This window comes from Periplaneta americana, chromosome 5 (genome assembly GCF_040183065.1).
Source record: "Periplaneta americana isolate PAMFEO1 chromosome 5, P.americana_PAMFEO1_priV1, whole genome shotgun sequence".
In the NCBI taxonomy this organism is placed as follows: domain Eukaryota; kingdom Metazoa; phylum Arthropoda; class Insecta; order Blattodea; family Blattidae; genus Periplaneta; species Periplaneta americana.
The window spans coordinates 64,776,495-64,792,130 of record NC_091121.1 but is presented as its reverse complement, the minus strand read 5'-3'; the positions used below and the strand labels follow the sequence as shown (position 1 = coordinate 64,792,130).

At 31.8% G+C, this 15,636-nt stretch overlaps 1 protein-coding gene across 15 annotated transcripts in view; it reads right to left on the bottom strand.

Annotated features, from left to right (window-relative positions):
- LOC138699780 (multiple PDZ domain protein-like) overlaps positions 1-15,636 on the bottom strand; it is a 1,065,748-nt gene that overhangs the window by 480,534 nt on the left and 569,578 nt on the right. For 14 of the 15 annotated variants that reach the window (XR_011332076.1, XM_069825918.1, XM_069825919.1 and 11 more), the window contains 2 exons: positions 14,593-14,703; positions 9,853-9,873 (listed from right to left, as the gene is read on the bottom strand). Coding sequence is in view for 14 of the 15 variants with exons in the window: in XM_069825918.1 (XP_069682019.1) it covers positions 9,853-9,873; positions 14,593-14,703 (132 nt within the window). In the remaining variant the exon portion in view is untranslated. The remainder of the gene's footprint in view (positions 1-9,852; positions 9,874-14,592; positions 14,704-15,636) is intronic. The other variant, XM_069825910.1, reaches the window with a different exon arrangement.

Below are 15,636 nucleotides of genomic sequence, written 5' to 3'. Positions count from 1 at the left end.
AGTCCTAAAACCTCCTACAGCACAGAAACATCCAGATTAAATATATATTACAAACTGGCAATATTTCCTTACTTTCATTTATAGAAGAATAAATCCAGGATAATAGCAACAAAAATCCAACAACTAAATACACATTGCAGCATTACAAGATAAATCAAATTATATATGTTTTTCCTATCAATATTAGACGCTCTTTTGACTTCTGTTGCAGTAATAGCCAGACTGATCGTAGCTTAAATACAGAGATAGTTCGGAGGAGTCCCTGTCCAGCTGTTTGGGATACCCAGACACAATGGGCGCAATAGAGTAGGCGATCCTATAGTTCTTCCGCAATACAATCTTAATGGTGAAACCTATATAAGTATTTCCGAAACGTCAGAGGTCATAGGTCTCAAGACATGGTTGATAATTTTTACAAATTATTCTTATGAATCAATGACCATTAAAGACTGCAATGTCATACATATAAGTTCTCTAAATTAACGATAACATTTGTATTGAAAACAAACATGCAGATATCCAGATAAGAAAAAAACCTACATGTAGGATTTACAATACCAGTAATTGGATATTTTTAATTTATAAAACGAGAATATCAATGTTAATACCAATTCTACAAAAACAAATATTTTTCTTGGCAAATTTTATGTCACTTTGTTGCACAGTGATTGACTGAAAACTAGTATTATAACCTCTTTGATAAAGGAGCACATCGGAATACTTTTAACATGTTTTCGTCTTAAAAAAAATAATAATTCCCATATTTTCTAGATTGAACTTTCTAGCAAAAGCAATGTGTCATTAATTCCTTTTTCATGTTCATAATTTAATGATTTTATCATAAATTAATGTCTAAATCTATTCATCAACATTCAAAATTAGTCGTTCTTTTATGTGCAACTATGTGTCTAACATGGTCCAAAGATCAACGAGTGGGACTCGTGCTCAAATACTGCGTTTGCTTGGGCTGATTAACTGGTTGAATTTTCCGAGGTTTTTCGCAACTGTAAAATAAATGTCTGGTAATCTCACGACAAATTCTCGGACTATCGCACTAAATCCAGTAAAATTAGACAACCTCGCAGTTAATATGAAATCGTTAAATAGTCAAGTAAAACACTGCCTAGAAACAAACGTTGATCTGATTTTCATGACGTATTCTTGTTTTCATTATGTTTGTATAAAAATTCTTCAGCTGAAAACTGAGTACAGTCGACTCCAGATAATTCACGTACCGGTACAATTAATTCGCTTTGCGAGTAATCCGCGATCTTTTTGAGAGGGGAGCGAAGTACCATCATTTCCGTTTTTACTCGATTTATGCTCTCTCCATTTCTTTTAAGAAATTTGCGATCTAAAATCAGAAAAAATGAACAATCCTCTAAGAAAAGAAATATATAACAGATTGTTAAACTAGTGTCTTATATTTTGTAAAACTCGTGTTTCTTGTTTTAAGATTCTATCCCACTGCAGTACTGTAAAATATTATGTTTCAAAAGTTTCACATTTTGCACTTGATTTTGAAGTGTATTTTATAACTGAACATGTCAGAGTAATTTTTACTGCACTTTAAATATCGTGTTAATACAAAGTTTTGCGGATAATTCGCGATTTTCTATATTTCACGAAAGTTCGTGAATTAATTACCGCGAATTATCGGGAGTCTACTGTAATATAAATAATTTGCTGGACATTTTATAATCTTCATGTGGGTAAACCATACAGGACTTTAACAGTATCAAAAATAGTTTTTTTTTTATCTTCAAGGCCAAAGAAAAACGAACGGGGTACTGGTATTGTAAGCCCTACCTACGTGTAATTGCCTTAGCTTAATTATCTACACAAGACTTAAGTTTGAAGAACATTAAATAAAGCCATTATGTAAACGTTCATTATTACACATTCATGAGCCACAATTTGTACGACTCCTGTACAAAGAACAAAATACACAGAAATACATCTGTAGAACTGCACTGTCCAACATAAGCTAAAATGTTTATACATTCTTGCAATAGGTATCACAACAATTTCTAGAGGTTAAAAAAAAATTAAGTACCGGTATGAAGGAATTTTATTTAGAAAAAGTGTCCCAAGTTCTGACCTTACTCAATTCTATATTTTTCCGCAAATCCCAGGCCGTAATATTAAATAAAAAGTAATAAAGTCTATCTATTAAATACAACAGTTTGTTTTATTAAAAAAACATGAAGTAGTTTTGTTAAGCAAAATTTTCTGCGCTCATATAAAATTGCTCAATATAATTTTCTGCCAAATGTTTGTTGTGTCTTCTAGAAATAACCTGTATGTTTGTTTATAGGTCAGATGATTCACTTCCAATTTCGAATATTTCATGACAAAGTCATCAATTCTTTTTCATTGTTCTCGAGTTATTTAATATATATTTTCAGTTTGTGCACTTCTATACACAAGGCTGCAAACTAGTGAAAATTTGAATTTATTCCCATTTTTTTTCCATTAGAGTTCTCCAAAATCGTTAATGTGATGGCATATGTTATCGGTAGTGTAATTAAGAGCAGAAATAGAATCTTGTCTTTATTTACGAACAAAGGGACCATAAGGCTGGTTCATAATAAATCGGGAACGGAAACGACAACGAGAACGAGAACGGAACTAATGTTAAAATAAATGTATTTCCGTTCTCGTTCTCGTTGTAGTTTCCGTTCCCGGTTTATTGTGAACCAACCTTAACTGTTTTTGAAGAAAATACGGGAGACTCAGCGATCTGCAATATTTCACGTACAAAGGCGACAAATTATTCCATTAAGTTAGGCTTAAATTACGAGTATTTTGAGATATTTTGCCTCATGTAACAGTTTCAAAATTGTAAACATTCCTTGCATGAGTAGTTGAAGTCGACTGTGATTTGTAGTTCTGATTTGATTAGATGTTTCGTGATTCTGTTTCGAACTTCTGTTCACTTAATGTTCATATGAGAAAACCAGGGGTGTATTTTGCGGGCTACCGGCGGTAGCCCAAGGAAATTACAAAAGAAAAAGTTTATAATATAACATAATGTAATAATTTTGTATTATTAGTTTTACCATAGTAATTAAAATTAAAGTAATTGTTAGATATATTTTGTATAATAATAGGGTCAGCGGTAGCCCAAACCCTTTAACCAGTATACGCCTCTGGAGAAAACACTCTCTGCATGAGCTTTGCTGCTGGTATGCTTACAACACATCTCACTACTTTTTTTTTTATGAATTTGTAATTCTAACGCTGATTGATTTTAAACTGTGAGCCCTGAAACTATATCTGGTAAGTATTACCTTCTACAGAGATTGCACATTTCAGTGCACCTCTGAAACTACAGAATCTATCATATAGCCTAAATCACTTTCTATCACAGAAAAATTAAATGTTTCAAATATATTTTTGCATAATGCAAAAATAAGGGAGAAAAATGCTCGAAGAGAAGAAAAATACGGGAGGATTGGCAACCCTATTTACATGCAGGAAGTATAACTACATGAGGTCAATGATTTAATTTCTAATTAGATGTAAGCAAACATCTACAATTTTCTTCCTATAAACAATGCTCTAGGCTGGGACAAAACCTTTTTATCCAGATTTCTGTGGCAGGTAGGTACATAACCTATTGTAACCATTCGGCCTCTGAGGCTGTTAGAAGTAGAAAAAGTAATGTAATACCTATTGGTGTTTGGATATGAAACATACATATGTACGATTTGTATCAAGGAAATAAGTCTTTGGCAATTTTATAAATATATAGCCAACCAAACAACAGAGCACACCTCAGCAGTTCACAATTCTTACAAATATATTTTTAATAGTGAGCATGTTCACTTTCTAAGCAAACTGTTGTTTTTCAATTTATTCAAGTATATACTCAACTAATTAATTACTGAACAACATAATTTTCGAATAGATACTCTTATCAATATAACTTGTGTTACTTTTATAATAATTGTAGTACAACATTAAAAAAAAAGTACAATGCTACTGGTATAACATGTATTTAACAACATAAACAATGGAATTAAATAATTTCTGCTTTTCTGAGAGACTTCAGTGTATGATTAATAACTAACATTTTTTCAATTACAGATCATCTATGGAGAGATTGTCAGTTGTTATTTTTACAACGTAAAAGGCATTGGACATGTCCAGAATTTAATGTATGTCATAGCAATTTTTAATTAAAACAATAATATGGCTAATGGATAACCCAATGCTTGTTAATATGGATATCAACCAAACTTATTTTCCAGATCAATACTAAATTTATAGGGATTATTTTCTTCTTAATTAGGTTTTACATTATAAAATTTGCTTTAATCATTCTTAATCTTCAAATCTTGTAAATGTGAGTAATCTTACGCCAGAAAACGTAGAAGCTTGCTACTGACTCAATATTTCGGTGTAAAGGTATAGCAACTTAATTAGAAACAATCCTCTCTCTTTTTTTTTATAGTACAATATAATGGAATAACACCAATGGTTCTGATAACAAGATCTCACAATATTTGAGAGGGACAACTGTCAAATATTTTATTTAGATTGTGTGTGTAATAATTAATAATAAATGGCTTATTTAATAAATTTTGAGCTACTTTTATTCTCTTAATCTGTAATTCTTGTAATATTAAATATTACTTTTGTTTCGTGTATTCCAGACTTGTTCGCACACAATGATATGCAATCATGTGTCATAAGGTTTCAAAGTTTCTTTCTGCATCTTCTGTACTTTCATCTACTGCTTTATTATTACTTTATTATTATTATTATTATTATTATTATTATTATTATTATTATTATTATTATTATTACTATTATTACTATTATTATTATTATCACCACCGCCACCACCACCACCACCACCACCACCACCACCACCACCACCACAATCAGTGTTTAGTAAGATATAATTAGGGTTAGGCTATGCAGAATCTATTCGAAAATGTAAGATATATAATTATATATTAATGATTTTAATTAAAATATTGATAACAATTGAAATATTAAGCTACATAATAATTGTATTATAATTAAATTAAAATAATATTACATTATAGGTGTAATATACAGGGTGTTCGCAACTTAATGCCCGACAATGCAGGAGCGTATTCCTTGATTCATTCTAGAGCGATATTACCTAACATGTCCTAATCAACAGTCTAATAATTTCCGAGTTACAAGAACTTATAAGTCGGAACTTTGGACAACATTTTTGTAAGTAGTAAATGTGTCATTAAGGAAATAAAAGCAGAAGACATTGAGAAGTAATCTGTTCTTTTATTACACGCACAAACCCTACACAGATCTGCTTACTTGGACGTGAAAACATCATTACAAACTTAACCAACACAGTCAGGTCTTCATAAGGTTCCATCAATTTGTTGCATTACAAGAGACAAAAAAAAGTAAATAAATACAAAATTGCATTATACTGTACCAAACTAACAGGTGAATCTGTGCACTGTTATTGTAGGTGGGGATCGAAATGCATTCCTTGAGCATCCCTACACCAGACAGTTCTACGTAATAGTGAATGCGTGGCGTTCGCAATAGTGGCGGGATGATGTCTGCTGTGGTCTGCAGCACCATTGATGCTGATTAGTTGTGGATGGGCTATCGGCCAGTTACAGAGGAGGATCTCCGGGTTCTAGGTTCTGCACAAAATTATCATGATATCTCGTAGTATGTGCCAAACTGTGGAATTACTAACTCCAAGGCTGCAGCAATTCGTCGTGTACTTATCCGTGGAGTTTCATTTATGATGTCAATAACTGCAGGCCTTAAATCTTCAATTCGGTCTGGCCGCACTTCTTTGTGTTGTACATGTAAGCTTGGGACATTTCCACATTCAGCTAAATGGCGATATGTACGTGTAAATACTCCAGGATCTGGCTGTCTACGATCTGGAAACCGTATCCGATATTCTCGCAACATTACCGTTGCACAATCCATAAATTAACACCATATCAGCGTATTCTTGATGAGAATACACGAACGGCATTTTCACGATCACCGGGCACTGATAGCCCCGCACGACAAACTGCACTGCGAGCTGTTTACACTTGCACTACTGTCTTTAGTGGACGTTTTGTGATCGCTGCCTCACATAGTCTGATGTTCATAGTGCTTGGCGCTGCAAGAAGAGCCAGATATTCGCAAGCCATTAACTTCTTAATGCTTCAATTTAGTACAGGGTTATGCTAGGTTATATTGCTGTAGAATGAATCAAGGAATATGCTCCTAAATTGTCGGGCATTAAGTTGCGAACATCCTGTATATGAGACATAATATAATTGGAATTCTACTGGGTTTAAGTAGGCTACATTAGATCTTTAAAAAACACAAAAATGCAGTATGTCTATAAACGAGGCAAGAAATCGACAGAAAATTCTGTCTCATCTGTTGAATAATGGTACATAACAGATATAAAACCACATGTTACATTCTTAAAGAAGAACTAATTCCTATAAAATTGGCAAGTCATCTGAATGCAAGTATGCCATACATTGTTAACTAAGTCTTAAACAGTTTCTGCCTTATTACATGCCTTCTACTCATGACACATAAGAAATCAGCCATTACAAGGTGTCAATACTATGCACTATGAAGGAGTACATGCAAAATTCCTTAGTACTACTTGATAAAATGACAACCAAGCATTGGAATCTCTAGAGGACAGTTACACACTGCTACTGATGATTGAAAAAGTCACTCCTATTAGCACATTATAATACACTGAAATAAGTAGATCTTTCTAAGATGGCTCATTGATTAGTGCCCATATTAAATTGCCAGAACAGTGATCAACAATTTATTTTAAAGCAACAAATCGCAGTTTTATATTTGCATATAGTTTGTGTTAATAAATTTATGTAGAGGTGCCAATTATTATGGATTGTCTGTAATTATATGGATTTCTCCCCACTATTAACAAATTATGGAAAAAAATATATCACGGCAAAAAAAAAAAAAAAAAAAAAAAAGAATCCCGAAAAAAGGAGAAAAAATATGTAAAGAAATTTCCAATTGAGGATGAGTTTCTTACGCATGCAAAAGTTGTAGATATTTCACATAATGTTCTGTATTCATCTCTTGAATATTATATCCAAAGATACCCAAATTCAGTTAATGAAGGTGAACTTCATACCGGTAGACTTTAAGAGTAATTTACCACTTGCCAATGTGTTATAAATGGATCAAGAATAGATGGAAATGGGCCAAGATTGCACAGATTTTAAAAATGAAAGTGGACAAGCAGGCTAAAGTATAAAACGTAAAGTTTTAATTTGTAGTAAGCTTACTAAGTGTTACTCACAGTAACTCTTAAGGGCATCTGGCAATTTTATGATTAATCACTGATGAAAAAAAAGTTAGTTTTCTCTAGAACTACATTACCTATGGTAAAAATGCTTTCTGAGACCACTGTACTGAGATTTCTAGCTAGTATTAAAAAAAATGCCTCCCCCCCCCCCTCGAAAGTTTGATTTTTTCACATTTCAGGTACACTTTTCTCAAAAACTATTCAACTTAGAAGTCTGAAATTTTTTGTGGATGTACAGAAAGTTTAACTACACACAATAGGTGAAACATTTTGATACAAAAGTACATTATTTCCAAGGGAAAAAAAATTCTAAATATAAAAAATTACAACAATTTTTCTCAAATATGAATTAAAAAACACAAATTACTTGAAGTGCTCTAATGGTTAGCTGACTGTATTAAGACACTTATCAAAAGCATTAAAATAAAAATTTGTAACATTCTGATATATAGTTTCAGAGAAAAGTGTACCTACATTGGAAGCTCTGTGTGTGTATATGTGTGTATATATACAGATTAACACTATTGTACAATTAAGGAATTAATACTGCTAGAAATATTTGATAGCAGTGGTCTCAGGGAATTGTATAGGACCATTTTCAAAAAACTATAAATAATGCGCATGGCTTGTCAGTATATTTTTTCATTAATAAACTTCCTCGTATGTAATTGTGAGAACTTTGTAACTATGCAATAGTTCATAGCATAAATACTCGTCAAAAAATGATTTTCATACTCCATCGGAAAGTCTATCCTTCTATCAAAAAGAAATGCATTATATTATGGCAGTAAAAATTTTTAATAGCCTCCCTATGGATATAAAAAACCAATCTCAGAACATAAGATTATTTAGGGTCAAATTAAAGAAGTACATAATTTCTCACACCATCTATTTTGTAGGTGAATTTATGACATTCAACACCGCTGCATGAATATTTCTGTCTTGTATTAAGCGTCGATACTAACCCCATGTGTTGTACTAGTTTATTGTAAAACTCTTCTGTATATATTTCAACTGGACTGTGACTATAATTAAGACTTTGTAGTACTATTAAAATTTTTTTGACATGTTGCATTTTCTAGCAGTAAAGCAATGAACGAATGCTATGGAATGTAAGTAAATACAATACAATACAATCTTATGAATTTTAGTAAGTGGAATGCTTCTTTTACATCATGTACTGCATAAACAGACAAAAATAAATAATGTTTTAAATAAGAGTAACTTCTGATCCTGCATAATGAATGACTGAAACATATTGGATAAACTACAATAAGTACACAATAGTAACATTTGATATGCATAATACAAAAAAGAAATATACATTACTGTATTGAATGTTAGACACTATAAAACTTAATGTAGTATTCAGCTCGATATGTGTTGCGACACATTAATTTAAAACGTATGTGTAATCACTGTAAAATATATAAGACATCATACACAGAAATGTACATATCACCAAAAAATATATAATAATAAAACCTAACCAAAAAATTACTTCGGAATATAAATCATATAATATGCTTTCACGTGTTAATTAACTAGGTTACCTTGTTGACTAGTTTCGGCCGGTGATACATCATCAGAACTGGATGTTCTTTGTGTCTTCTGATTGCGTTTCCTGTGAGGGTGTATTTGTATAGTGTAATGTGGAGTCAAATAGTGTGTGTTCTGAAATTGAGTTGTGTGTTGAGGATTTCATTTTCAATTTCAGAACACGCACACTTTTTGACTCTACATTACACTACACAAACACACCCCCACAAAAAACGCAATCAGAAGATATGCAAAGACCACCCAGTTTTGATGATGGCCCATTGGCCGAAACTAGTCAACAAGTAACCTAGTTAATTAACACGTGAAAGCATATATATTCTGAAGTGATATAGTGTTAAAAGTTCTGTAATCAAGATGTATACGAAAAATTACATCATTTTGTTGTAAAATTATGGAGTATATCTAATCTAAATGCTAAAGCATTGAAGAAGTGCAGAGTTACATGCTATCTGTGACGGCTTTAGCATAATATGGATCCCAAACCAAGAAAAAAAATCTCAAATGAACTCCTTTCCTTCTGTTGCTAAAAAATATTTCTTTGGCACATAAGTAAACAAACATGGGCACTAAAATGAATTCTTGTAACTTATTAATAATGATATGATTCATTATCCGTTTGCTACGAAGTAAGTAGTTGAAAATGTAAGACTATTTTAAATTTGAGTCGGATCCATCCAAAATATATATATTTTAAACCGTCACTGCAAGCTATTGTTGCAATTTTATTACAACAAACAGAAACACAAAAAAAAAAGAAACATTTCATGCCATGTACAACATAACACAATATCACAAAATGCGATATTATTAAGCAATACAGCTTCAGTCAACAAAAATAAACAAAAAACTTTTACTGTTTAGTTCTACTATGTATACTTCCATGCAACACAAAAAGGTAACACCTTTAAACGGCAAGCAATTGTGCAAATGTACATACTTTGGATAAAGAAGCCATGCCTCTAACTTACCGATAGTACTCAGGGAATATCCTAGGATTGCAAAGAATAAAAGAAAATGAAGCATGATATGTACAGCTGTGCTCAGTAAAAGAAGCGTGCATTAACATGTGCTGTGCACCATACATCGTGAAGAGTGTGGTGCACAGCACATAGTGATTGAGAAAAAGTTTGCAAATGTGCCCAGACTAACTCCAGATTCAATTTATGCTGCTTTTCTGGATAGAAAACCTACCAACTCATCGCAGCTATGAAGAAAGAAAGGTAATCGTGCAATATGCATCAACTACTTTCATTAATGATTTTCCTTCTCAGTACATACTATATATCAATATATTCCATTATTGGAAATCACAATGTATTAACAAACCACGCTAAGACAAACTCTTGATATCTGTCGGTAATTTGACAGGCTTTTGTCTAATGAATTTTAAAACTCAGAGGTTATTCCGAATAGATAACTTGATGCTGTTACAAAAAAAAAATAGTTCCAGAAAGTAACTAAAATAAAAATAAAAATTACATTAGTAAAGTAAATAGCTTATATAGTATATTCGTAACATTAATATCAACAAAATAATAAACGAATAATTTCGAAGGAAAAATTGTTCCGGGGCCGGGTATCAAACCCGGGATCTTTGGTTAAACGTACCAATGCTCTACCAACTGAGCTACCCGGGAACTCTACCAGACACTGATACAATTTTTCCCTCTGTATCCACAGACCTCAAAGTGTGCTGACAACCGTCAAGCAACCAACATTGAGTGCACACTAACTCTGTGTGACTTAAATTGTGGTTTTCTGCTAAGGAACAGTGATGTGTATTATGCAAATCAAGCTTTCAGGTATAACTCCCTGTAAAGTTTATTTGAATAATTTCGAAGAAAAAATTGTTCTGGGGCCAGGTATGGAACCTGGGACCTTTGGTTAACCAATTTTTCCTTCGAAATTATTCAAATAAACATTACAGGTAGTTATACCTGAATGCTTGATTTGCAAAATAATAAACATTTAAATAATGCAAACATATGAAAACCATAAACGAATAATGTTAGAATGGTAACAATGGCAAAAGAAGTATTGACTAGAAGGTTATATAACTGCTTATCTTAAAACATACTAACTTACAACATTAGAAAAACTGTAATTCACTAAAGCTTGCGGAGGAAACAAACTACATCACAGTTGCAAAATTCTTTAAGTATCTCAGATTTCTTATTATAATAATGTTAGACTAAACACAATTTTCTAACAGATATTCAAGTATTTAATAAGGAACATCGATGTTCAGTAAATATTAATACTATGAATAGCAACTAATTTCAAACGTGTGCAACAAGCAAATTATGTGTTGCTACATCACTACCGATTATAATACAGAACCAAAACCACGGTTCTTGCATGGAAAAGAATTAGATAAAGCAACTGTAAAGCACGCATTAAAATATAAGTTCTTGCTGTAAGTCTAAAGCTGATTATATTACATATTATTGCCAATAATGGTAGTACTGAGTGCATTCTACGGCATTAAACTTCTGATTCTAAACATTACACGAGTAATGGTCACTACTAGCATTCTCTTTACTAAGTATAGACTGGCTGAGATTAAAAGCAGACACAGTTCGTAAATCACAAACATTCTCTACTCTTTGTGACTATCAAGAAGGCATACAAGTCACATAAAACCTAATTCGCACACGTTTAGGTTAAGAATACGCAGTATTTGTGTCACGGAAAATTTTTTCGTAAAATTAACATAAAATTATAATAATTCCTATTTTTTGCCATCAAAGTATGCATAGGTATGTACTATATGATATTTCAAACGAAAGAACATTAGATCTATACAATTCTTTAACAAGGAAAATGTTTCGGTTTGAACAGAATATTTGTGTTCAAAATTTGTATAGAACCATGTGTCCTAACGCTTAAAGAAAAACAGTAAATAAATTCAAGTGTCTGTTTGTCCACTATGGTATTTTGAAAATGGTGGAAGGGAGAGTTGGGAAAAGAAGAGTCTGTTTTCCTTCAGTCAGTACTATGGGTTGGAGAATAGTTTCAAATAACAATTAAAATGATGAAACAAGAAATTATAAAATCTTTGGACGTCCTAATATTGTACCACAAAATTAAGGAAATATTTCAAGAAACAGCCCATGTTTCCATGGAAGTCGAAAGCCATGTAAAGATTTTAAAATGGTAAATAACATGAAGGCCTACAAGATAGCGACAGGGTAAGGCTTCTAACTTTACTAGACAATCGTCATTAGTACCAGTAGGAGTGTCTTACGTCCTTGCTACCTTTGAATGAATGAATGAATGAGAGTGAATGAATGAATAAATAAATGAATGAATGAATGAATGAATGAATAAATAAATAAATAAATAAATAAATAAATAAATAAGTAAATAAATAAATAAATAAATAAATAAATAAGTAAATAAATAAATAACAAGTTTGGTATTCATCTTTGTTAGAGGCTGAGTAAACCCCAGACCCATAGTAAGGCTGAAGGATTAGACGAAAAAAAAATCGATGACTACATCGGGAATCGAGCCTATGACCTTCTGCCTTTTAGCATAACGTCTTAACTGCGATGCTACTACTCGCCCGATAGAGTTTTTGGGTGAGTTAATTATTCAGAAATATAAAAATCAATTCAGTCTTCCATTATGATAACAATGGAGAGAACAGCAGACGAAGAAAACAGCTCTCATGAAAAAAAGATCCATCAAGATAGCGATAACGGTAGTAGTATAGTAGTAGCAGTACTACCCCAGAAAGACAGCCTGTTATTTCTAGACAATATTCAAGCACTGCCACTACAATTTACAGATGGTAAGACAGGTTTATGACGATTAGCTCGAAAAGTGACAAGTCCCCCATCTACAAGCACAGCAAACGAAATAGTAATACTCGACTATGTTGAAAGAAAACTAAGTATTGAGACATCTATTTGAGAAAACAGGCAGCTGAAATGAAGGCTTCTTTATATTCAACTATCCTTTCCATCTTCAAAATACTACAGTGGACTAGTCTATCACATGTGTTGTTGTTTAGTAAACTGTCCGAAGGCAGGTTTGAACCTAATAAATGACGCCAATAAGGCATCACTCATGAGACAACTAAGTCAGTAGATAATGGGGTAGGGTAGCCAGTTCCTTTGCCCCTCCATTGCATACCAGTACATCACTGATTAGTAACATATTTCACTAATCAGACTTAAGATGTATACAAACAATTGTTCTTCCTCTGACACATATCAAGTGAGATGTACTACCTGATAATAAATGTACTTATCAGCCAGAATCTCAATCGAAGGTAGGTACTGGTATACATAATTTATTTTCGAAATGACAATAACAGCTCCCTGTATTTACAGTTTGCCACTATGAACAATGCATACTTTACAAACAATGTAAGTAACAAATGAAACTATGAACACAAACAATAAAATAAGAGAGAAATAAAATAAACAATATGAATACATTAAATATTTTGTGACACAGTTGAATGCGTTTTCTCTCTTTCTTAGTATTAAAACTCTAGTCTGTATCAACATTTTAAATAATAAATTCGAAACAAGACCGTTCCCTTGCCAGTACAAATTTATTTAAAGCATTAATCAGTTTTGTTCTTATACAAAAATTGCAATGTTTTATTTTAATCTTTAAGAGCTTACTATGTACTCAAATTATTATGGAAAACTACATTCTACTAAGGTGACTGCTATGAAGATTCTCACGTATTTATCATGACAGTTACATGCTTTGTTTCATGATTGATATTTTCTGTCTTACAGTGAAGCTATGAAAAATGCACAAAATTTAATGTCCAATGCATTACTATAGATAATTCTCATTTTCATCATTTAATTTGTACCTACGATTATATTCTCTTCACAAAATCCAAATTTTCTGAACAATATATTAAATACAATAGTGCGACGAGGTGGGGGAGGATAAAAATACGCTAATGAGAGAACGAACAATTCCAAGTGTCCACTTTTTTTCAGACCATATCAAGCCTATGCTTCAACTATACTGATTTATGATACGAGTAAGCTACATGCGCATCTACAAATGTGTTTGCAAAACTCAATGCTGAAATAATGATGCTCTTAAACTCTCATACCTAAGCATTTCACTTCATTTTATAAATGTGTTGTGGAAAAACTAAATATGAACAAAAAACTAGTGCAGTATTGTTTAATAAATTTTTAATAGATAAGAAAGCAAATGAGCACCCATATTATTTAAAAATGTAGGGTATATACCTGGAAACATGTTTCCTAATATTACTAGTACTGGTACTGAAAATTAACTTTTTGGTATATATGCAAATAATCTCAGGGAAATCACATTATGATCTGTATTCTCGAATCAATATTCCAATCTATATGTGCATAGGCGGTGAAGGACATGTCCCTAAATGGTATACTATGAGTATGAGGTACAGATAAATAATGTATTCCAACATATTCCAAATATTGAAAACATAAAAATTCTTCTATATATTTAATGATATATTTTATTATTTTCTGTTAATATTCATTTTTAACTAGAATATGTTATGTGGGTGCTCTTTGCTTATCATTTTATTTATGTATGTAAGACTTAACGAAAAAAATTATTTAAATAAAAAGTTGGAGGATATATAAAGGATATAATTTAATACTAACGCATTTCTATTTCGCAAATTCATAATGCACAAGAAAAAATGCAGCATGCTATATATATTTGACACTTACCTTGGAGATATCTGTATGGACTGCTTCCGAGGAGGTACCAGACCAGGCTGCTGTGTGTTTTGTAAAGATTTCCTATATGCCGCAGCTGCCTCCCCTGGGATGTATGTTATGCTGTAAGCATACCAAATCTTGAAATGCATTCCTCACAGACACAAGATTTGATCTATTTCACTTCCTCTCTATGCTGTGGTTTACAGCCGTTTACACAATCTTACTAAGAATAAACTACAATAATTACACAATTAAATTATTCTGGAAGCAATATAATTAAAAAAAACTATACTGAAAGCATTCTAACAAAAGATCTTAACTGTTTTTCAAGATATTGTAAAACTGTATTACGAAACTGAACTCAATCATAAATAAAGATTGTATTACAATTTAATTGGAAAACAGATACTACAGTAGACTACATTTATATCTAGATTCAAATATACAAATAAAGTTTCAGCTCTATTAAACGAAGAAGCTCTAATTTGTAATCTGATGCATATCAGTGAAAGAGCAGTAATGTCAAACTTGTTTTTGAGTTATCACACGGCACAAACTTTGATATTCTACTTGACTTAAAGCAAAATTAGGGAATCTCAAATGTAGCTAAATGAAATCTCTTTAACCCATCTTAAGCATTATAAAATGTACATACAATGGTGGAATAAATTAGTACGAGTTTCTTATCAGGCTTAAGGTGATGAATCGGTGAAAGTACTAAAATACAGCAATAATAAAAATAAAAATTTCGTCAACTGTTCCAAAAATAGTTTAAATTAACTTTCATAATCTATAGTTTGTTCACCCCTAAGTCACTTAAACAACTGAGAAGTTTTAAGGTTATGTTTGTGTTCTTATTTATAATAAGTCTTTTTTTTTAACTTTTTTTATTTTTTCAGCACATTTTAGACTCCAAATTCATTAGTGAATAAATTGTTTCTTCAAATGGCCTGAAATTTTGCACAGAAGTTCATTGTTATAAACTGACGTACCCTCTTTATTGTACTAATGAAAATGTTGTGACTATCAATTGTTAAAATTCTAATGGTTTTA